General features: G+C 43.0%; 1 protein-coding gene across 2 annotated transcripts; it reads left to right on the top strand.

Annotated features, from left to right (window-relative positions):
- The first annotated feature begins 3 nt into the window (after positions 1-3).
- Positions 4-23,165, top strand: LOC116609751 (mitogen-activated protein kinase kinase kinase A). 2 transcript variants are annotated; one of them, XM_048719698.1, is made up of 12 exons: positions 4-256; positions 1,217-1,231; positions 1,998-2,123; positions 2,385-2,641; positions 3,584-3,715; positions 4,405-4,494; positions 4,879-5,004; positions 9,862-9,991; positions 11,010-11,083; positions 11,317-11,429; positions 21,022-21,186; positions 21,805-23,165. In XM_048719698.1, exons 1-12 carry the CDS (start codon positions 7-9, stop codon positions 22,007-22,009), a joined length of 1,683 nt encoding a protein of 560 aa, XP_048575655.1. In that variant the 5' UTR covers positions 4-6; the 3' UTR covers positions 22,010-23,165. The 2 variants fall into 2 exon arrangements, with proteins under 2 accessions (XP_048575655.1, XP_048575654.1); XM_048719697.1 differs by having other exon boundaries at positions 1,217-1,240; positions 1,836-2,123.
- Positions 23,166-24,055: the final 890 nt, after the last annotated feature.

Genomic DNA, 24,055 nt, shown 5'->3' with positions numbered 1-24,055 from the left:
AGGAAAATGACGAACTTTCGGGCTCTTCTGCTTAAAATTTCCGACGAGCTAACTTCAGAAAATTTTAGTTCTATGCGATTTGTATGTAGAGACGTTATTCCTGCCGGCAGATTAGAACATTTTCGGCGTCCGATCGACATGTTCGTTGAGTTCGAGCGATTGAATCGTCTTGATGAGAAAAATAGAGATTTCCTGGCTTCTATTCTTGTACAAATTGGACGACCGGATTTGCGAAACTTGCTTCTGGAAATAACAGGTCAGTATTCAAGTGTTCTTCTCTTCTTTTCTCTTCTCTGCAGTAATATGATTTTAAGTAAACATGTACATCTATCCCGAAACGAAAACTACACATCCATGTAAAAAAAACACATCCCTGTGATTTTGGTTGCATGTTGCTGTGTGGACTGTGTGTGCATGAAATCATAACTGTCAACTTACCCACATTAGGCGGGTGTCACAAGATTTTGGACCTCACACAAGCCTAAGTTGGGGTTGACAGCTATGTAAAATTGTACTCAGAATAATAACACTCCACGCTAAATGCATGAGAACCCAAACAGAATATTGAGATACGTTCAGTACTGTAGATAACAATTCATTTGTAATTAGAATTACTTTTCCAATTGCAATGTCCAGCCTGTAGATTTTTAAATTGTGATTTTACGAAACTCCCCTATACTCAAAAGAAATTAATTTCCAAACTATCTATCCATCTATCTATTTTGTCTATCCAAGTTCCTGCGCTGTTGCCTAGTGCCATTGGAGAAGTATGAAGAAAACTAATGTTTTATAATAGAGATGCAAAAAAAATGTATTTTTGTTTTTTTTGGCAAATAATGTAATTAATTTTCCACAAGTGAAATCGTGATACATAATCCAGACAAAATCGGGAGGGCTGGACACTCTGGAATGAACCATTTTCAAAATAAAGGGGTACTGTGAGTTATGCTTTGGGTTTGAGTGCTATATAAAGACAAAAGTCACAAAAGTGATGTTGTCTCAAGAAACTTGCAAAATTCCATTACATTGGCACAATAGTCTCATTTTGTTGCATTCTACTTGTTAAAGCACTGATGTATTGTAAGGCTTGTTGCATTAGGAACAAATCAAGGCATGGTCGAATAAAATAACCTTGCATCTTTTGTTAAGATCACAAAATTCTAGTGAGTCTGGGATTACTAAAATTCTTTATATTATTTATTGTTCTTTTCTTCAGATTCTACTGGTAATGTACAACAGGGTGAGTCATGTTTATCATTATTGTATTGTCAGAAAACCAAAGAATAGAAAGGGAGACAAGCACGCTTTGGTCAGAAGGGAAAAACTGGAATGTGCACAGGCAGCATACACTGCCCTTCAGAGATTTTTTTAAGTTCATTTCATTTTTGCCAATCAATAGCACATTTATTTAGGCTTGAATTACTTTTGGGATGGTGTTTTTTTGTTTAAAAAAACCCACATATTTTTGCTTGGATTGATTTGTCTGAGAGTTGATATGGAGAAGAAGAAAGCTTATAAGATTTTTTATTTTGAGTTAAATGTCCTAAAATTTAGTTGTGGCTCGCTGTAGGCAAATTTAAAAACATTAAAAACAAAAAATTTTAAAACATATATTGTGGAAAATAATTAATTTGTTGTTTAAGGGAAAGGGTTTTATGTTTAATATTTAAATATCCAGTTGTCATTTAAAAAATATATAATAATATAATTTTATGTTTTAGCAATAGAATGTAGCCGTTTTCATAGTACCGTAGGATGGGTGGAACTGATTCAAGCAGTATATACAGCAGCAAAAATAGTACACTATTCTAATTACATAACTTTGCATTTTACAGTCCCTAAAGGTGTCAGGAATCCACAATTTGTACAAACCCTAGTCACCCAGCATCTTCTTGATGAAATTTCCAATCATATCACAGTCTACTGGAAGGTGTTGGGAAGAAAGCTGGGTCTCAAAGAGAACATTATCGAATCCATCGATGTGGACTATCGTAGAATACAAGAAAAGGCATATCAAATGCTTTTAGCATGGCAAAGAACTATGAGCAAGAAGGCCACTGTGCAGGCCCTAATGGATGGCCTGGCTAGATCTGGAAGAAGGGATTTATGTGAAATGACTGAAGGTAAACCTTAGAGTTCAGTCATGATATCTGTTGTTTTATTAGAGCTTTCGCCCCCTGTAAGTAGCATTTATGTAGGAATTACAGAAGCTAATAAGATCCACAAATCTTACTCACTTCAATTTATTTTTATTAATATGCCCCCCCCCCCCCCCAGGAAATCCCTGATATGACTGTACTTGTCATATTGTAATGAAGTGATCCCTCCAGTAATTTTACTGTTGCGGTCTTATCTTTGCATTGTTGTTTTTTACCGATTTTCAGAAATTATGGAAAAAGATGAAAAACAAACAAAGTCTCAAGAATTTGATTTGAGATCACTTCAAGAAAACCTGCCAAAGAGAGAACCACAAGAAAAAGATGAGCCGGACAGCACAGGTAGAGGAGTCCAACCAAGGAATAGCAGCTGGAACAGCACACCACCATCAACATCAGAGCCTTTGCTTAGAACTAATGAAGAGAGCACAGGGATCCCTAGCACTGCTGATGGTGCCAATGTTGTTGCAGATTCTGGACATCAGGTAAGGAAGGTTTTTATGTACATTTTAAACAATGCAGGCTGATAAAGGAGCCACCCCTTCAAAAAAATATATTTGTTGATTTTTGAAATCAGTAAATGATAAAGAGCCATTTTGTGTAAAAGTGCTATTTGTTTGAAAAAAAAAATGCTTGATTGGTTAAAATGAGTTAGCCTTAAAAAGACTATTGTACTGAAAGTACTCGTTTTCATGACCTTGTTTATAGACTTCTTATGAATGCAATGAAAATAGTATCAGACTTTAAAATAACATTCTCTTCCAGGGTGGGCATGAATCAAACAGACTGATTAAGCCCTTTAAGAAAATGCAGGAATTGATTAAGTGATCTTGCTTTGATCATGATTGTATGTCTACTTTTGCATGAAACTTGAAAAGCAGCTACTTTGAAATATTACAAATATAATAAAGCAGTTTGAAAATGGTATTAAGCTTTCCAAATTCCCACCAGCAGGGGCGTACACAGCCTATAGGCCTGCAGTCACTGGACAGCAAAAACATTTGGCAATCTCATTTGCATAACGAGGGGAAAAATTCAAATGTTTACTCATTCATTTTTATGAACATAGTTTTATATATATGATGAGGATAAAAGCTATAATTTTCTTAGTCCACAGATGATTTCCAAACATATTGTTATGTCATTCAGTGCCACATGATGACTGAAGTCCTATTTTAGATTGAGGATGACTGAGAATCGTGTAATATTCTCAAAAGTCCGAGGCATTGAAGCCAATTTCAAACCCAAAAGCGGGAGCTATAAAAACTCCACTGGGATGCGTGATGAGGGGCCATGCCCTCATTCAGCTTCTGAATACTTTGACTGCAACTTGTTAGAATGAATTTTGTAATTGGCTCTCATTGTAAGAAAGTGAATTGTTTTACTGTTATTTGTGGAAATATATTTTCTTAAATTTTATCTTATAGGCAAGTGAGGGCTTGTCAACGCCTGTGCAAGAAATGGCAAGAGGAAAGCGAGTTCTAGATAAGCTTGGAAATTACCTGGATCCTGAGAAGTATATCGTGACCGATCTTCTTGGGACTGGAGGCTTTGGAAAGGTCAGACAAGAAAACTCAGTTTTCTAATCAAGGCCATAGCAGAGTGGGACTTGAAGGGGGGGGGGAGACATGATACAGAGACATTGAGAGAGGTGAAGTGGCACAGCTTTGCTACAGCCAAGCCCCCTCTGGTCATTCCCTTATTATCTTCAGGAAATGTGTGGTGCCACCCCTCCCCCTCCCCTCCTAGCCTCTACACATTGGTGCTACTGCACTAGCCAGTCTTGGTTCTTTCTTAGTTTACTATATTTTTTCTTGAATTTTTCGATAGAGATTGATTGAACACCCTGGGTGCTTATTTCTTTATTTTTGTTGCTGTTATGAGAGGGGATTAAAACATAATACTTATTTTAGACTATAGTTCTTTATAATTAACTGTCATGTCTTACTTCAAGTATAAGATTTCTATGGAGTTTTGGAGCAGAGAAAAATTGAAGAGTTTTTTTTTTAAATGGGGCAAGCAAGACAGGAAGAGAGGGAAGGGAATAGCGGAAGGAGATAAAATTCAACTCATTTCTTACTATTTCCAAATTTTTATTATAAAAAAGAGTGGTTGATCAGCAGTTTAATGTTGTTTTAATTATTTGCTCTGTTTCCTAAAATTTGTCATGCCTCATTTTCACTACCATTTCCTCTTTTCATATTAATCAAAATTATAATCTAGAGATTGCTCTTTGTTATGGTTGCAGGTTTATCTCTGTATGAGGAAGGATGACATTAAGCAACTATATGCAGTAAAGTTGGTTGACTTAGGGGAAAATGACTCTGTCACTAAAACAGTAAGTTGTGATTTATTGTCTCAGTTTGATTTGACTATGAAGTTGATGTTGTTTTTCTTATGCAATTTTAAAGTGACTGGAAAATCTAAATGATATTAACATTTTTTGAAGCAGTTTATACCCAAAACAATTCAACATTGACTCATTATTACTTTTTTAATGTGCCCGACTTTTGAGAATCAAAAGTGATTACATTACAAGTGATATGATTTAAATGGTTGTTAAGAAGTTTCTATTGTCAATGACCTTAAAGCTGATATTTCATACAGTAAACCTGATTTGTTTTAAGCTGATTAAGGTTATAATATACTTTATAGCTTTGCGCGTCTGTTCACTTAGAAGAGGCAATTCTTCTAAATGTACTGTATGTTTGCTTTTCCCTAGAAAACAGACGCTCTCCTGAAAGAAATCAAAACACTAAGAACATTGAATAACCCTTTCATAATCAAGTTCTGTCACTCAGAGACAGAACACAACACACTTGCCATGTTCATGGAGTATATGCCTGGGGTAAGGAGTATATAAAAAATGAGATAAAGTCTGGTTTTCAGACATGTTCTATACATATGAAGAGAGTGCGATTGTTAAAATAAGCTGATCAGAGTGAGGGTTTCAATGATAAACCATAGGCTTGTCCATAAGTTTAATTTTCCTCCCCCCTTAACCCTTTTCATCCCAATTTTTAACATAAGTAGTTAAAATCTCCAGGTAATTTTTTTGGAATCAGGTACACCTACATTTCATGTAAAATTTCTGTCTGAAAGGGGGTAGGGGCAGGGCAGGGGGGCACATAAGTGTGGGGTAAGCTAACTGCTGTTTACTCCTCTAATATCCATATCACACTATTCAAATGTCCAATCATACAGTACTGACAGAAAGTAATGCAACCGAAAGTTTCCGAATTTCGCCGATAATTTTTCTATTGTTCTATATCCGAAATTTCGGGAATCTTCGCCGAAAATTCGGCTTCGAATTTTAAACCAGCCGAAATTTCGACATCAGAAATTTCGGCGAAGTTTAGGGTTATTGTTTTCGACTTTCGTTGTAAACGAGCTTTTAATCTGTACACTGTACAGCGACATGATTATTGAAGCTCTTCGTTATTAGGGCACAGAAGCGCGTCATGCGATTATTGTTATTCTAAACTCACTCAAAGACAAACGATTCTAAAAAAAATAATCTGTATTGTTTTAGCGTGGTGTAAAAATACATTTTATTCGTGTGGAGTTGTTGTTCGGAGTTTGATGTTTATAGCTTCGTCATCGAGCAATGTATGTATAATTTCTAAATTATTTATGCAAGACAGACGATGCTAGGAATACTTTTTAGCATGGAAAATACATTTCATTTGTCACGGCAGTCAAAGCGCTTTATATTATTATCGATTCATGCTTACATGTTTACAGCACACGCTTCAAGGCCGGTGATTTAAAATTTACAACTCTACTAATTTACGACTCTACTATTTCACCTGGAATAAAAAAATAAAATTCTTTATTATTGAGACCTCTAAACACGCGATCCCCACGTCGAAAGCTTCGATTACATGGAAACCCTTTCACTTTTTCCGTTCTAAGCCTTGTGTCATGTTACTTTGAGATCGCGAGTTTAGCTATCCACTATCTTATGATTGTTGCTAGAGAGCAAAATTACCTCTTATTGCTAAAAGGACAGACGGGTCCAAGGGTGTCAACCCTGGCTTTCCTCCCCCCAGCGTCGAACTCTTCAGCTGATCTTTCGTGTATATACGGTCCAAGAATGCAAGAGCCATCTTGGTCGGCTTGGGCGCTGCCTTGGTCTGCTGATATTGCTCCCAAGATAGAGACTTGGTACCGATGGAGACTGGAAAATACAGGAAAACAAAAATTTAAAATGCAAGTAATTCCTGTAATGATTTGTCGCTTGCTCTCACATATAATGTGAGTATAATGGAAAAAAATAAACAATATTTACCAAAATCGGGGACAATCATATGGTACAGGCGGACCAGTCTGGGCTGACTGCAGGGCTGGGCGCGGCCGAGCCGGGGCGATTGGGGTTGACTGCTGTTGTAGCAAAGCCATGCTGGACTGCTGGAGCTCAAGCTTTGCTAGGATGGCCGCCAGGGTTAGCTCCATCCTCTCCTGGCTTACGCGAAGAGACCTTATCTTTTGAAGATACTGCACTACAATGGGAAAAGGAAGGGAATGGAGGCGGAGGGATAGTGGGAATAAGTGGGAAAAATCAAAATACTTACAGAGCAATTACAGCCAGCAACGTGATTTGTAGATGTGTCAGTGAAACGGTCTACTTCCGCCAAATAATCCGAAAAGCTCATGCCGTGGTAACTGTCGGCTACGATATCCCTCTCCTCGTCATCATGTCTGTCCTCATCCTCGTCGTTCCTTTCCTCGTCATGTCTGTCCTCATGCTCGTTGTTCCTTTCCTCGTCATGTCTGTCCTCATCCTAGTCGTTCCTTTCCTCGTCATGCCTATCCTCATGCTCGTCGTTTCTTTCCTCGTCATGTCTGTCCTCATGCTCGTCGTTCCTTTCCTCGTCATGTCTGTCCTCATGCTTGTCGTTCCTTTCCTCGTCATGTCTGTCCTCCTCCTCATCGTTCCTTTCCTCATCATGTCTGTCCTCATGCTCGTCGTTCCTCTCCTCGTCATGTCTGTCCTCATGCTCGTCGTTTCTTCCCTCATCATGTCTGCCCTCATGCTCGTCGTTCCTTTCCTCGTCATGTCTGTCCTCGTGCTCGTTGTTCCTTTCCTCGTCATGTCTGTCCTCATGCTCGTCGTTCCTTTCCTCGTCATGTCTGTCCTCATGCTCGTTGTTCCTTTTCTTGTCTTCTACCCTGATTTCTCTCAAGCTAGCGCCCATATCCAAAATCTAAAAAAAAGAAAAATCATGTTCTGGGATAAATACCAGAACAGTTTGAGAATAAGTGATTCTACCGACGACCCAGCCCTAGCCATCATTAATAAAATGCTTCCATTAAATACCTTTCCCGGTACTCTTTTTTTCTGACGGGGTGCTGTTTCCTTCCGCTTCTTCTGGGTTTTTTTCTTGGGAAGTACAATAAATTCTTGTTCTTCTTCTACTTTTGTTGCTTCTGATTCAGCAATCTAAGGGAGTAGACAAAATAATTGTGTTAATTGTATGATAACACAAGTAGATCACAGCCTCCCCACAAGGTTTAAATAAAATACATTACACTTACCAATCTTCTGTTAACTCTTCTTCGGCGTTTTTCTCCCAGAACTGGAGGGGCTGCCATTCTTGCCGAGGCTGGGATGGGTACATCCTTACTGTCGGCATGTATACTTTTGTTCCCCACGTAACTGATACCTTTTGACCCGCCTTAATAGGCGATGGCTTGTTTATTGACGTTCATAATACTTCGGATACGACACTGCATTTCCATGAAACTTGTGCTGTTTTAGCTTCCATTGTTCGCGGATCTAATCGTTTTGTTCTTTTGCAATGTTGAACTGTCAAAATGCTTTGAACATTTTAATTTATACTTAGCTCCGGATTGAAAACGGTTATTGACAGTGTAATGTGATTGGATGTTTGTGCCCCTTTGTTGTGGTTAAACAAAGATATAGGCGGTGACACCCGTTTTATATTTAGAGCTTGTGTTTTTGGTGTGAATTTTCTCAGGCCATTGTTTACTATGAAACAATGAGCATGTGCCGACGTGGAAAACCGCGCTGTTAATTAGCAGGCTATTGTGACTTCATGTTTCTAATAAACATACCAAAAATAGGAAATAGTAAAATTATCCAAAATAATAGATTCTAGAATTATGGAAAATGCACCGTTGGTTCCTGTTGTGATCTCTAACAGGAGGCCCACCTTCTAATTCGAAATCAAAATAGCGCGCGCACAATTTAGAAACGCACAATATAACTCAAAGAATACTAAGATTAAATATATTTACCAATAATATATACCTTGCACGGAAAAAGGAGACCATTTCTACTCTATATCTTGTTTTCAGCTAAAACTTGCAATTGTTCACAGGGAACAATGCGCATGCACCAACGCGGAAAAACCGGGCAGCTAATTAGCTGGCTATTGTGTCTCCTGATTTTCTGAAAACAAACACCGAACATATTTTAACTCCAAACTGTTGCTCTTTTTACAACACATATTAAACATATTTTATTTACCTAACCTTATCCTGACCATGTTTATATGCGGGGCTAGAGTAAAATAATGTTGTAAGATGATTTTTATGGATCTTTTCTTTGCTTTCATTTTTCATTATTAAATTGTGTTTCAAGGAGGAGTCTTATTTGAGGGTAGACTTTTATTTGTTTGGGTGGCTCCTAAAGGAGCCGTTGTTTTTGTTTTTCTTGTAAGACTAGTACTTAGTTACTCCACCCTTTGCCTCCATCACCGCTGGAATACACTTGTCTATCATATCGTCGATGTAGCTTCCACATTTCTCTTTGTTCATCCTCTCGCTCCAAAACTTCTTTATCCCTCCAACAAGCTCTTCCTTGGTACGGGGTTTGACATGGGCTCGAAGGTACTGCTTGATCTCATGCCAAACTTTCTCGATGGGTTTTAGGTCGGGGCTTTCTGGAGGAGTCTCCCACCAATTAATTGGGTAATCTTGGTAAAAGTTCTTGCATCGGTTTGAGGTATGCTTAGGGTGGTTGTCTTGGAGAAATCTGTGGCCTCTTGGCATTTTCGTCTGGATGGAAGGGATGAGGGTGCGCTCAAGAATGGCAAAGCAACCAAATCTGATAGAACAGAGTTGAATACGTCCACACTTTGGCCTACAACCCCAGGGGGACCCTCCAGAAAAGTAGATGGAGGTGATAAAATTCAACCAGCTGCTATTCCTTTGGGTTAAACATTCCTTCATCTCCAACCAATTTGCAATATCTAAGGAGCAATGCAGTAGCAGGCCATGGGGGGCACAATACAGAAACATAAAGAAAATGTTGGGGTGGGGGCACAGCCACGCCCCTACCAGTCATTTCCTTATAATTTTGAAAATATTGGGGGGCACACAACCCCAATGCTCACCCCTGCTACAGCCCTTTCTGTTCACCACACCCAAAGTGGTAGGGTTTAAATTGCTCAGAGCCCCCCCCCCCCCCCCCCCCCCGCTACAACATGCAAAGTATAATATCAGATATGTACAACTTTTTATTGGCTCTTACTAATCAAAACAATAGGGTATTATAGGTATGTATATGTCTGATAAACAATTATATACATACATAAATTAGTTAAACTATGTTTGCACAGGATATTACAAACCGGTATGATTGTCAGAATTTGAGAGTACAAATCTTAGCAGCAGGTAATGTAGTAAACAGGGATTATATATCGATCATGGAATAAGCTGTTGTTTTATTTGATTTCAGGGCTCGATTTCTCAGTTACTGAGGGATAAGGGTCCGTTAGTGGAGGAGACTGTGCGCCAGTACGTATGGCAGATTCTTAAGGGACTGTCATTTCTACACGATGTGAACATCATTCATAGGGATCTCAAGGGTAAGTAAATTAAAGAGTCTAAGTCAGCCGCCATTTGCAAATCTAGAAAATATCAAGTGCAATAAAGCATCCATTTAGATATTTCAATATTTTCAATTGAAACTAATAAATGATGGATGCAACGTTGTTTTAGGTGGTTGTTTTGAGATTTCCCACATAATTAGTTTATTATTTAAGGGAGCCAGATCATTATTTCTGCTTCTGTTGTGCATGGAGATTATGCACAGTGTTTGTTGTGAGATTAAAACTTTGATATCAAATATATTAAAGACAAAGAAAACCACAAACATAATTCACATTTCGTTTCTTAAGTTTCTGTTTACTTTCCATTTTTCCTCTTAGAGAGTTAGTGGTGTTCCACGTAAACTCCTGACACAGTCCCTTTTAGATAAAAGCCAACCCAACTCTGATTGGAATACAGTATTTACAGCTCCTACATTGCTCGAGGGGTTAGGCCGAATTAAATGTTAAAAAGCAGTTAACAAACACACAAAATCATTTTAAAATGTGAATGTGGATGGCCATAATATTGGCCAAATAATTTATTACATTTTAATATTGTTTCTGACGTAAAGTGCTCTCATTATCTTTATTTTGTCACTTGTCTGTGATTTCAGAGTTTACAGCATTTGTAAATGCATTCCATAGAGCTCTAGTCCACTATGCTGACCCTACCAAAGCTTAGTCTCTATTAATATGTCATTCTGCACTTTGTGTGCAGTTGTCAGATGACCGGTTTTCACTCGGATACGAGTCTTTAGTCTACGTCTTTTGTAAGCCACGTTTGCACTGGTTTTCATTCCATTTATATTTCTATGTTTGGTCTCTAGGACTAACAGTCTGACAAGAAAGAGAGAACTCCAAGGAGTAGTATAGGGAAATTAGATCCAATTTGCTCTGAGTGATTACACTTTAACTTAAATACTTGATCACTTATTAACTATACTATTGTTCATTATACTAATGACTTGTGCTTTCTGTTGTTGTTACGCTGAAATATGATCTGTGCCTTTTTCAGGAGCTAATATTTTGCTGGACAAAGAAAAAAGATTTCTAAAGTTGACTGATTTCGGCATTGCACATGCAGTGGAGGTATGTGTTGAACTGAGTTTAGAATTCGCATGTCTCCTGCATATAATGATAAAGTATTGTGCTAAGTACATCGTCTTAAAAAGGTAATTTTACACAGATTGTTATGCGATATAATTTGCAACAAAAGTCATTGTGCGACATGTTGCAAAATAAAATGTTGGGTAGCATACATTGTGGGGTAAAATGAGGTGAATATGATGTTGTACGTGTAAAACAACCTCTTTCCTCTCTAGGGAGTGGTCACAAGTACAGGGGTATACGCTAGTAGCTCCTTTACAGCATCTGTCTATTGGACCAGTCCAGAGCTCATGTTAGGGGAGCGCTATGGAAAAAACACTGATATCTGGTGAGGCTTCCTGGATCTTACCTACACCCTAGCTTTATCAATACCTTGTATCACAAATATACCTATTTCATCCTGCCCAAATCCCCTATTTCAACCTGCCCAAATATCCTATTCCACCCTGCCCAAATACCCTATTTCAACCTGCCCAAATCCCCTATCACACCCTGCCCAAATCCCCTATTTCACCCTGCCCAAATCCCCTATTTCACCCTGCCCAAATCCCTTACTTCACCCTGCCCAAATCTCCTATTTCAACCTGCCCAAATCCCCTATTTCAACCTGCCCAAATTCCCTATTTCACCATGTCCAAATCCCCTATTTCAACCTGCCCAAATCATTTATTTCACCCTGCCCAAACCCCCTATTTCACCATGCCCAAATCCCCTATTTCAACCTGCCCAAATCACTTATTTCACCCTGCCCAAATTCCCTATTTTACCCTGCCCAAATACCCTATTTCAACCTGCCCAAATCCCCTATTTCACCCTGCCCAAATCCCCTATTCCCCCCCCCAAATCCCCTATTTCACCCTGCCCAAATTCCCTATTTCACCCTGCCCAAATCCCCTATTTCACCCTGCCCAAATCCCCTATTTCACCCTGCCCAAATCCCCTATTTCACCCTGCCCAAATCCCCTATTTCACCCTGCCCAAATCCCCTATTTCACCCTGCCCAAATCCCCTATTTCACCCTGCCCAAATCCCCTATTTCACCCTGCCCAAATCCCCTATTTCACCCTGCCCAAATCCCCTATTTCACCCTGCCCAAATCCCCTATTTCACCTTGCCCAAATCCCCTATTTCACCCTGCCCAAATCCCCTATTTCACCCTGCCCAAATCCCCTATTTCACCTTGCCCAAATCCCCTATTTCACCCTGCCCAAATCCCATATTTCACCCTGCCCAAATTCCCTACTTTACCCTGCCCAAATCCCTTATTTCACCCTGCCCAAATCCCCTATTTCAACCTGCCCAAATCCCCTCTTTCACCCAGCCCAAATCCCCTATTTCACCCTGCCCAAATCCCCTATTTCACCCTGCCCAAATCTCTTATTTCACCCTGCCCAAATCCCTTATTTCAACCTGCCCAAATCCCTTATTTCACCCTGCCCAAATCCCCTATTTCACCCTGCCCAAATCCCTTGTTCCACCCTGCCCAAATCCCTTATTTCACCCTGCTCAAATCCCTTATTTTACCCTGCCCAAATCCCCTATTTCACCCTGCCCAAATCCCCTATTTCACCCTGCCCAAATCCCCTATTTCACCATGCCCAAATCCCCTATTTCAACCTGCCCAAATCCCTTATTTCACTTTGCCCAAATCCCTTATTTCACCCTGCCCAAATTCCCTATTTCACCCTGCCCCAATCCCCTATTTCACCCTGCCCAAATCCCCTATTTCACCATGCCCAAATCCCCTATTTCAACCTGCCCAAATCCCTTATTTCACTTTGCCCAAATCCCTTATTTCACCCTGCCCAAATCCCCTATTTCACCTTGCCCAAATCCCTTGTTCCACCCTGCCCAAATCCCTTATTTCACCCTGCTCAAATCCCTTATTTTACCCTGCCCAAATCCCCTATTTCACCTTGCCCAAATCCCCTATTTCACCCTGCCCAAATCCCCTATTTCACCCTGCCCAAATCCCCTATTTCACCTTGCCCAAATCTCCTATTTCACCCTGCCCAAATCCCATATTTCACCCTGCCCAAATTCCCTACTTTACCCTGCCCAAATCCCTTATTTCACCCTGCCCAAATCCCCTATTTCAACCTGCCCAAATCCCCTCTTTCACCCAGCCCAAATCCCCTATTTCACCCTGCCCAAATCCCCTATTTGACCCTGCCCAAATCCCTTATTTCACCCTGCCCAAATCCCTTATTTCAACCTTCCCAAATCCCTTATTTCACCCTGCCCAAATCCCCTATTTCACCCTGCCCAAATCCCCTGTTCCACCCTGCCCAAATCCCTTATTTCACCCTGCTCAAATCCCTTATTTTACCCTGCCCAAATCCCCTATTTCACCCTGCCCAAATCCCCTATTTCACCCTGCCCAAATCCCTTATTTCACCCTGCCCAAATCCCCTATTTCACCATGCCCAAATCCCCTATTTCAACCTGCCCAAATCCCTTATTTCACTTTGCCCAAATCCCTTATTTCACCCTGCCCAAATCCCCTATTTCACCCTGCCCAAATCCCCTATTTCACCCTGCCCAAATCCCCTATTTCACCCTGCCCAAATCCCCTATTTCACCCTGCCCAAATCCCCTATTTCACCCTGCCCAAATCCCCTATTTCACCCTGCCCAAATCCCCTTTTTCGCCCTGCCCAAATCCCCTATTTCACCCTGCCCAAATCCCCTATTTCACCCTGCCCAAATCCCCTATTTCGCCCTGCCCAAATCCCCTATTTCACCCTGCCCAAATCCCCTGTTTCACCCAGCCCAAATCCCCTATTTCACCTTGCCCAAATCCCCTATTTCGCCCTGCCCAAATCCCCTATTTCACCTTGCCCAAATCCCCTATTTCACCCTGCCCAAATCCCCTATTTCACCCTGCCCAAATCCCCTATTTCACCCTGCCCAAATCCCCTATTTCACCCTGCCCAAATCCCCTATTTCACCTTGCCCAAATCCCCTATTTCGCCCTGCCCAAATCCCCTATTTCACCTTGCCCAAATCCCCTATTTCACCCTGCCCAAATCCCCTATTTCACCTTGCCCAAATCCCCTATTTCACCCTGCCCAAATCCCAAATTTCACCTTGCCCAAATCCCCTACTTCACCCTGCCCAAATCCCTTATTTCACCCTGCCCAAATCCCCTATTTCAACCTGCCCAAATCCCCTATTTCACCCAGCCCAAATCCCCTATTTCACCCTGCCCAAATCCCCTATTTCACCCTGCCCAAATCCCCTATTTCACCCTGCCCAAATCCCCTATTTCACCCTGCCCAAATCCCCTATTTCACCCTGCCCAAATCCCCTATTTTACCCTGCCCAAATCCCCTATTTTACCCTGCCCAAAATTCCCATTTCACCCTGCCCAAATCCCCTATTTCACCCTGCCCAAATCCCTTATTTCACCCTGCCCAAATCCGTTATTTCATTCTGCCCAAATCCCCTATTTCACCCTGCCCAAATCCCCTATTTCACCCTGCCCAAATCCCCTATTTTACCCTGCCCAAATCCCCTATTTCACCCTGCTTAAATCCCCTATTTCACCTTGCCCAAATCCCCTATTTCACCCTGCCCAAATCCCCTATTTCACCTTGCCCAAATCCCCTATTTCACCCTGCCCAAATCCCTTATTTCACCCTGCCCAAATCCCCTATTTCAACCTGCCCAAATCCCCTATTTCACCCAGCCCAAATCCCCTATTTCACCCTGCCCAAATCCCCTATTTCACCCTGCCCAAATCCCCTATTTCACCCTGCCCAAATCCCCTATTTCACCCTGCCCAAATCCCCTATTTCACCCTGCCCAAATCCCCTATTTCACCCTGCCGAAATCCCCTATTTCACCCTGCCCAAATCCCCTATTTCACCTTGCCCAAATCCCCTATTTCACCCTGCCCAAATCCCCTATTTCACCCTGCCCAAATCCCCTATTTCACCTTGCCCAAATCCCCTATTTCACCCTGCCCAAATCCCATATTTCACCCTGCCCAAATTCCCTACTTTACCCTGCCCAAATCCCTTATTTCACCCTGCCCAAATCCCCTATTTCAACCTGCCCAAATCCCCTCTTTCACCCAGCCCAAATCCCCTATTTCACCCTGCCCAAATCCCCTATTTCACCCTGCCCAAATCCCTTATTTCACCCTGCTCAAATCCCTTATTTCAACCTGCCCAAATCCCTTATTTCACCCTGCCCAAATCCCCTATTTCACCCTGCCCAAATCCCTTGTTCCACCCTGCCCAAATCCCTTATTTCACCCTGCTCAAATCCCTTATTTTACCCTGCCCAAATCCCCTATTTCACCCTGCCCAAATCCCCTATTTCACCCTGCCCAAATCCCTTGTTCCACCCTGCCCAAATCCCTTATTTCACCCTGCTCAAATCCCTTATTTTACCCTGCCCAAATCCCCTATTTCACCCTGCCCAAATCCCCTATTTCACCCTGCCCAAATCCCCTATTTCACCATGCCCAAATCCCCTATTTCAACCTGCCCAAATCCCTTATTTCACATTGCCCAAATCCCTTATTTCACCCTGCCCAAATTCCCTATTTCACCCTGCCCCAATCCCCTATTTCACCCTGCCCAAATCCCCTATTTCACCATGCCCAAATCCCCTATTTCAACCTGCCCAAATCCCTTATTTCACTTTGCCCAAATCCCTTATTTCACCCTGCCCAAATCCCCTATTTCACCCTGCCCAAATCCCTTGTTCCACCCTGCCCAAATCCCTTATTTCACCCTGCTCAAATCCCTTATTTTACCCTGCCCAAATCCCCTATTTCACCTTGCCCAAATCCCCTATTTCACCCTGCCCAAATCCCCTATTTCACCCTGCCCAAATCCCCTATTTCACCTTGCCCAAATCCCCTATTTCACCCTGCCCAAATCCCATATTTCACCCTGCCCAAATTCCCTACTTTACCCTGCCCAAATCCCTTATTTCACCCTGCCCAAATCCCCTATTTCAACCTGCCCAAATCCCCTCTTTCACCCAGCCCAAATCCCCTATTTCACCCTGCCCAAATCCCCTATTTGACCCTGCCCAAATCCCTTATTTCACCCTGCCCAAATCCCTTATTTCAACCTTCCCAAATCCCTTATTTCACCCTGCCCAAATCCCCTATTTCACCCTGCCCAAATCCCCTGTTCCACCCTGCCCAAATCCCTTATTTCACCCTGCTCAAATCCCTTATTTTACCCTGCCCAAATCCCCTATTTCACCCTGCCCAAATCCCCTATTTCACCCTGCCCAAATCCCCTATTTCACCCTGCCCAAATCCCCTATTTCACCATGCCCAAATCCCCTATTTCAACCTGCCCAAATCCCTTATTTCACTTTGCCCAAATCCCTTATTTCACCCTGCCCAAATCCCCTATTTCACCCTGCCCAAATCCCCTATTTCACCCTGCCCAAATCCCCTATTTCACCCTGCCCAAATCCCCTATTTCACCCTGCCCAAATCCCCTATTTCACCCTGCCCAAATCCCCTATTTCACCCTGCCCAAATCCCCTTTTTCGCCCTGCCCAAATCCCCTATTTCACCCTGCCCAAATCCCCTATTTCACCCTGCCCAAATCCCCTATTTCGCCCTGCCCAAATCCCCTATTTCACCCTGCCCAAATCCCCTGTTTCACCCTGCCCAAATCCCCTATTTCACCTTGCCCAAATCCCCTATTTCGTCCTGCCCAAATCCCCTATTTCACCTTGCCCAAATCCCCTATTTCACCCTGCCCAAATCCCCTATTTCACCCTGCCCAAATCCCCTATTTCACCCTGCCCAAATCCCCTATTTCACCCTGCCCAAATCCCCTATTTCACCTTGCCCAAATCCCCTATTTCGCCCTGCCCAAATCCCCTATTTCACCTTGCCCAAATCCCCTATTTCACCCTGCCCAAATCCCCTATTTCACCTTGCCCAAATCCCCTATTTCACCCTGCCCAAATCCCAAATTTCACCTTGCCCAAATCCCCTACTTCACCCTGCCCAAATCCCTTATTTCACCCTGCCCAAATCCCCTATTTCAACCTGCCCAAATCCCCTATTTCACCCAGCCCAAATCCCCTATTTCACCCTGCCCAAATCCCCTATTTCACCCTGCCCAAATCCCCTATTTCACCCTGCCCAAATCCCCTATTTTACCCTGCCCAAATCCCCTATTTCACCCTGCCCAAATCCCCTATTTTACCCTGCCCAAATCCCCTATTTTACCCTGCCCAAAATTCCCATTTCACCCTGCCCAAATCCCCTATTTCACCCTGCCCAAATCCCTTATTTCACCCTGCCCAAATCCCTTATTTCATTCTGCCCAAATCCCCTATTTCACCCTGCCCAAATCCCCTATTTCACCCTGCCCAAATCCCCTATTTTACCCTGCCCAAATCCCCTATTTCACCCTGCTTAAATCCCCTATTTCACCTTGCCCAAATCCCCTATTTCACCCTGCCCAAATCCCCTATTTCACCTTGCCCAAATCCCCTATTTCACCCTGCCCAAATCCCTTATTTCACCCTGCCCAAATCCCCTATTTCAACCTGCCCAAATCCCCTATTTCACCCAGCCCAAATCCCCTATTTCACCCTGCCCAAATCCCCTATTTCACCCTGCCCAAATCCCCTATTTCACCCTGCCCAAATCCCCTATTTCACCCTGCCCAAATCCCCTATTTCACCCTGCCCAAATCCCCTATTTCACCCTGCCCAAATCCCCTATTTCACCCTGCCCAAATCCCCTATTTCACCTTGCCCAAATCCCCTATTTCACCCTGCCCAAATCCCCTATTTCACCCTGCCCAAATCCCCTATTTCACCTTGCCCAAATCCCCTATTTCACCCTGCCCAAATCCCATATTTCACCCTGCCCAAATTCCCTACTTTACCCTGCCCAAATCCCTTAATTCACCCTGCCCAAATCCCCTATTTCAACCTGCCCAAATCCCCTCTTTCACCCAGCCCAAATCCCCTATTTCACCCTGCCCAAATCCCCTATTTCACCCTGCCCAAATCCCTTATTTCACCCTGCCCAAATCCCTTATTTCAACCTGCCCAAATCCCTTATTTCACCCTGCCCAAATCCCCTATTTCACCCTGCCCAAATCCCTTGTTCCACCCTGCCCAAATCCCTTATTTCACCCTGCTCAAATCCCTTATTTTACCCTGCCCAAATCCCCTATTTCACCCTGCCCAAATCCCCTATTTCACCCTGCCCAAATCCCCTATTTCACCATGCCCAAATCCCCTATTTCAACCTGCCCAAATCCCTTATTTCACTTTGCCCAAATCCCTTATTTCACCCTGCCCAAATTCCCTATTTCACCCTGCCCCAATCCCCTATTTCACCCTGCCCAAATCCCCTATTTCACCATGCCCAAATCCCCTATTTCAACCTGCCCAAATCCCTTATTTCACTTTGCCCAAATCCCTTATTTCACCCTGCCCAAATCCCCTATTTCACCCTGCCCAAATCCCTTGTTCCACCCTGCCCAAATCCCTTATTTCACCCTGCTCAAATCCCTTATTTTACCCTGCCCAAATCCCCTATTTCACCTTGCTTAAATCCCCTATTTCACCCTGCCCAAATCCCCTATTTCACCCTGCCCAAATCCCCTATTTCACCTTGCCCAAATCCCCTATTTCACCCTGCCCAAATCCCATATTTCACCCTGCCCAAATTCCCTACTTTACCCTGCCCAAATCCCTTATTTCACCCTGCCCAAATCCCCTATTTCAACCTGCCCAAATCCCCTCTTTCACCCAGCCCAAATCCCCTATTTCACCCTGCCCAAATCCCCTATTTGACCCTGCCCAAATCCCTTATTTCACCCTGCCCAAATCCCTTATTTCAACCTTCCCAAATCCCTTATTTCACCCTGCCCAAATCCCCTATTTCACCCTGCCCAAATCCCCTGTTCCACCCTGCCCAAATCCCTTATTTCACCCTGCTCAAATCCCTTATTTTACCCTGCCCAAATCCCCTATTTCACCCTGCCCAAATCCCCTATTTCACCCTGCCCAAATCCCCTATTTCACCCTGCCCAAATCCCCTTTTTCACCATGCCCAAATCCCCTATTTCAACCTGCCCAAATCCCTTATTTCACTTTGCCCAAATCCCTTATTTCACCCTGCCCAAATCCCCTATTTCACCCTGCCCAAATCCCCTATTTCACCCTGCCCAAATCCCCTATTTCACCCTGCCCAAATCCCCTATTTCACCCTGCCCAAATCCCCTATTTCACCCTGCCCAAATCCCCTATTTCACCCTGCCCAAATCCCCTTTTTCGCCCTGCCCAAATCCCCTATTTCACCCTGCCCAAATCCCCTATTTCACCCTGCCCAAATCCCCTATTTCGCCCTGCCCAAATCCCCTATTTCACCCTGCCCAAATCCCCTGTTTCACCCTGCCCAAATCCCCTATTTCACCTTGCCCAAATCCCCTATTTCGCCCTGCCCAAATCCCCTATTTCACCTTGCCCAAATCCCCTATTTCACCCTGCCCAAATCCCCTATTTCACCCTGCCCAAATCCCCTATTTCACCCTGCCCAAATCCCCTATTTCACCCTGCCCAAATCCCCTATTTCACCTTGCCCAAATCCCCTATTTCGCCCTGCCCAAATCCCCTATTTCACCTTGCCCAAATCCCCTATTTCACCCTGCCCAAATCCCCTATTTCACCCTGCCCAAATCCCCTATTTCACCCTGCCCAAATCCCAAATTTCACCTTGCCCAAATCCCCTACTTCACCCTGCCCAAATCCCTTATTTCACCCTGCCCAAATCCCCTATTTCAACCTGCCCAAATCCCCTATTTCACCCAGCCCAAATCCCCTATTTCACCCTGCCCAAATCCCCTATTTCACCCTGCCCAAATCCCCTATTTCACCCTGCCCAAATCCCCTATTTCACCCTGCCCAAATCCCCTATTTCACCCTGCCCAAATCCCCTATTTTACCCTGCCCAAATCCCCTATTTTACCCTGCCCAAAATTCCCATTTCACCCTGCCCAAATCCCCTATTTCACCCTGCCCAAATCCCTTATTTCACCCTGCCCAAATCCGTTATTTCATTCTGCCCAAATCCCCTATTTCACCCTGCCCAAATCCCCTATTTCACCCTGCCCAAATCCCCTATTTTACCCTTTTACCCTGCCCAAATCCCCTATTTCACCCTGCTTAAATCCCCTATTTCACCTTGCCCAAATCCCCTATTTCACCCTGCCCAAATCCCCTATTTCACCTTGCCCAAATCCCCTATTTCACCCTGCCCAAATCCCCTATTTCACCCTGCTTAAATCCCCTATTTCACCTTGCCCAAATCCCCTATTTCACCCTGCCCAAATCCCCTATTTCACCTTGCCCAAATCCCCTATTTCACCCTGCCCAAATCCCTTATTTCACCCTGCCCAAATCCCCTATTTCAACCTGCCCAAATCCCCTATTTCACCCAGCCCAAATCCCCTATTTCACCCTGCCCAAATCCCCTATTTCACCCTGCCCAAATCCCCTATTTCACCCTGCCCAAATCCCCTATTTCACCCTGCCCAAATCCCCTATTTCACCCTGCCCAAATCCCATATTTCACCCAGCCCAAATCCCCTATTTCACCCAGCCCAAATCCCCTATTTCATCCTGCCCAAATCCCCTGTTTCACCCTGCCGAAAACCTAAAGACCCTAAAGGATGAGTTATGAACTGCTGTGGCAATGCAAACCCATAATCAGATTATGAGACATGAAGATCTATGTAACTAACGTATATCGACCACTAATTTAAGAAAGGTATTTAAAGTATCCCATTAAGTTGGACTGTCACGTAAGAAAGCGCAGTTAGAGCTAGCTTGTTATAGTTTTTAACGTTTAGTTCCTGTGTTATGACTGATCACTTTATTTCATAAGTGGTCAAATTTCGGTTTGAATGTTAGGAGTCTGGGGTGCACGATAATCGAGATGCTGTTTGGGAAGCCGCCGTTACACCTGGATGACATAACTAACCACATGCAGGCGATGTTACGGATTAGCACCTACCGGGTCAATGTGCCAGATAGCGCCTCAGACATTTGCAAGAATTTCCTGGCCAAATGTATCTGGTAGGTTCAGAATAACCAATCTATTGGTTGTTGGAAAAGTGATAAGAATTTTCCAGCCAACCGGGGAGGTAACAATACGAACAAGGAATTCTTGGAATCAGAGGAACGGGTCTGGGAATCGACTGGAAATATTTTGTAAATGAATTTGTTTGTTATCTACTTTATGTTATAAAAATATAGCAGTGTTTCCAGTAAACCTGGAAAACGAGTTCACCTTTTCTATTTATGAAATTTTAAACCTGTTTTTTTAGTATACACTTAAAATAAATTTGTTTTTCCCATTCTTTTTCTTACCTTTTCTGTCCTAGGGTCACCATCTCCGTCATTATCACCAATACCGTGTGATCGATTTTAACGACACAGTGTTTTTTATATATATTTAGACGTGCCATAGTTTTAAGCCCCCAGGACGACGTTAGATTAAGGATAGCAATTTTTAAGCCGCTCCCAAAGGAGTCACCGTATTTGGATTCCAGGTTTTAAAAAATGTAGAGTATTGTTAATGCGGTAATTTTGTTGTCTTGCTGATGGAACGTTTTTGAAAAATAAGCAATACATATGAGTGTTTGGTAGTCTGTCTGCCTATCTATACTGCCATCATTTACATTTTTCCTCCAGCCCCCGGAAAGGCAGGAGTTCTGCTGAGGCTCTTCTTGAAAGCGACTACCCTATTCCTTGCCAAGACGGTGCTCAACTACCGAAACCTGACGACCAGAACACGAAACCAGACGACCAAAACTCGAAACCAGACAACCAACAGCCGACGGTAGACGATCAGCAGCCGAAGTTAGACGACCAACAGCCGAAGCTAGACGACCAGTAGCCGAAACCAGACAACAACAAGCAAAAACAGACGACCATCAGCCGAAGCTAGACGACCAATAGCCGAAACCAGACAACAACAAGCAAAAAAAAGACGACTACTAGCTGAAGCTAGACGACGACAAGCCGAAACCAGACAACAACAAAAAAAGAGGAAGAGCAAGCCAGACAAAGACGGAAAAAAGCGCCGTCAAACGAAACCAGACGAAGACAAGCCGAAATGGGACGACCGCAGCTAAAATAAAACGAGGAAGAGTAGTGGTTCCAGGAGGTCAAAAGCCAAAACAAGATGGCTTTTCGACTTCAAGATAAGGAAATAGCTTTATCTTGAAATCATCTTCAAATTTAACCACCATGAACGGTAAGGTTGCTGCAACGGATCACACCCTTCTCACGGCGAATGCTGTGCAAATAACTCTCAGTGGACGGACGACGCATATGGTCGCATATGTCGCATAAAACAAACACTAGATGCGGTCATTAGGTTTATCTTTTGTGGAATTATCGATCGAACAATCGGACATGAGATGTTAGGGCGTATCTCTCTTGAAGATTCATAGGCGTGAACTTTACGTGGCCATATGAAAGATGTATTCCGTTAGGTAAATCGCTGTAGAATTTGAATTTAGAAAATAATAATTATTATAAATGTAAACAAGAGACCATGATGTACATCACGGTCTCTTGATGGAAATGATCATATATGTTATGTAGGTAGTAGGTATCCTTATATATTCATTTTTATATATTTGGCTCCAGACAGGTTTGCCCCTTACCGCCCATTTGCTACCTTTTATACCTAATCCTTTTTAGATCAAAGCCTTTTGTACACACGTGTGCCCAATGAGGGGAGATGGGAAGCAAACATCCATATTTTGCAAGAAAAATTTGATAATCCTATTTCAAGTAGGATTGTACACGGAGAACCATCGTAACCCGCAGCGCTTCATGGGTATAAAATAAATAAGTAGATAAGCGTACAAGAAAAACAATCCCTGACTTAAAAAAATACCTGTTGTTTTTCTGTGAGTGTTCGCATAACTTTCAGAGATCTATTTTCATTAATTACAATGACAGGAATCTCTGAAATGCGCTGGTTACATAACCCCAGATTGTTATAGATGTTTATTTAATAAAGTGTGAATTTTCTCGTGTAATATCTTGTTATTTAAAGAAGCGCTAGCAGTGATTCAACCACATTCGCAAGAGATACGCAAAACGGTAGGTCGTAAAATTATTTAGACCCACCCACCTCCCCTTCGGCGACGTCACGTCTACCCACGAGCCATCTCAGCTGCTCATTACCTCGCCCAGCCTTTTTCCATAACTTACATTGCCGTACAGTGAGTGGCTTTGTCATTGATGTTAGAATGGTTTACAAGTTTCACCCATTTATACATTACCCATGAAGCACTGCGGGGCACAATACATTGATTTTCAAGATATTTCAAGTCGCAACAGCCATCTTGTTCTGGCCAGTGGCCGAGTGAAGCTGGGAATGGGAAATAGAAGTTTTTGTTGTTATGGTAAAACCACAGAGTAAATGCCTGGGAAAAAGCACAATTAATGAATTACGTTTACGTGTATTAAAATTAAGCACAATTGTAAATAGTGAAACAGAAGTTTTAAACTTTTCATATCATGGAATGTGTTTTATTTATCAATGAGAGTGTGTTGCTGTTTTGTCTCAAGGCATGTTACGCTTTTTGCGTGTTAGCCTTCATAAGAAATCTAAAGTTGTCATGTTAAACAAAAAAAATACAGTGTCGTAATATTTTTAAGGGTTAGTACTTCATGTGTAACCACATGAAAGTTACTATCGACCTAACACTAACCCTACCTGAAGTACTGACCCTGGGGTCAACCATGACGTACTGACGAAGCGCCCCACGCATGCGCGACGAGGGCTCCTTCAGCCCCTCGCACTTTCGTGTTATACCCAGGGGCGAACACAGGGGGGTGCGGGATCTTCAAATACTGTGATTTTTCCATATGGTGTCTATGATTGCCCCCCCCCCCCCCTCAGCCAATCCTGGGAACGCGCCTA

This window comes from Nematostella vectensis, chromosome 12, assembly GCF_932526225.1.
Source record: "Nematostella vectensis chromosome 12, jaNemVect1.1, whole genome shotgun sequence".
Classification (NCBI taxonomy): Eukaryota; Metazoa; Cnidaria; class Anthozoa; order Actiniaria; family Edwardsiidae; genus Nematostella; species Nematostella vectensis.
The sequence above is the reverse complement of the archived record's forward strand: the minus strand, read 5'-3'. Positions and strand labels throughout refer to the sequence as shown.

Excerpts from the sequence above, each read along its gene's own strand:
- LOC116609751 (XM_048719697.1), top strand. The coding sequence starts at position 7 with ATGACGAACTTTCGGGCTCTTCTGCTTAAAATTTCCGACGAGCTAACT. Across the intron at positions 9,992-11,009 it reads CATTCATAGGGATCTCAAGG|GAGCTAATATTTTGCTGGAC; the intron begins GTAAGTAAATTA and ends TGCCTTTTTCAG. Across the intron at positions 11,084-11,316 it reads GCATTGCACATGCAGTGGAG|GGAGTGGTCACAAGTACAGG; the intron begins GTATGTGTTGAA and ends TTTCCTCTCTAG.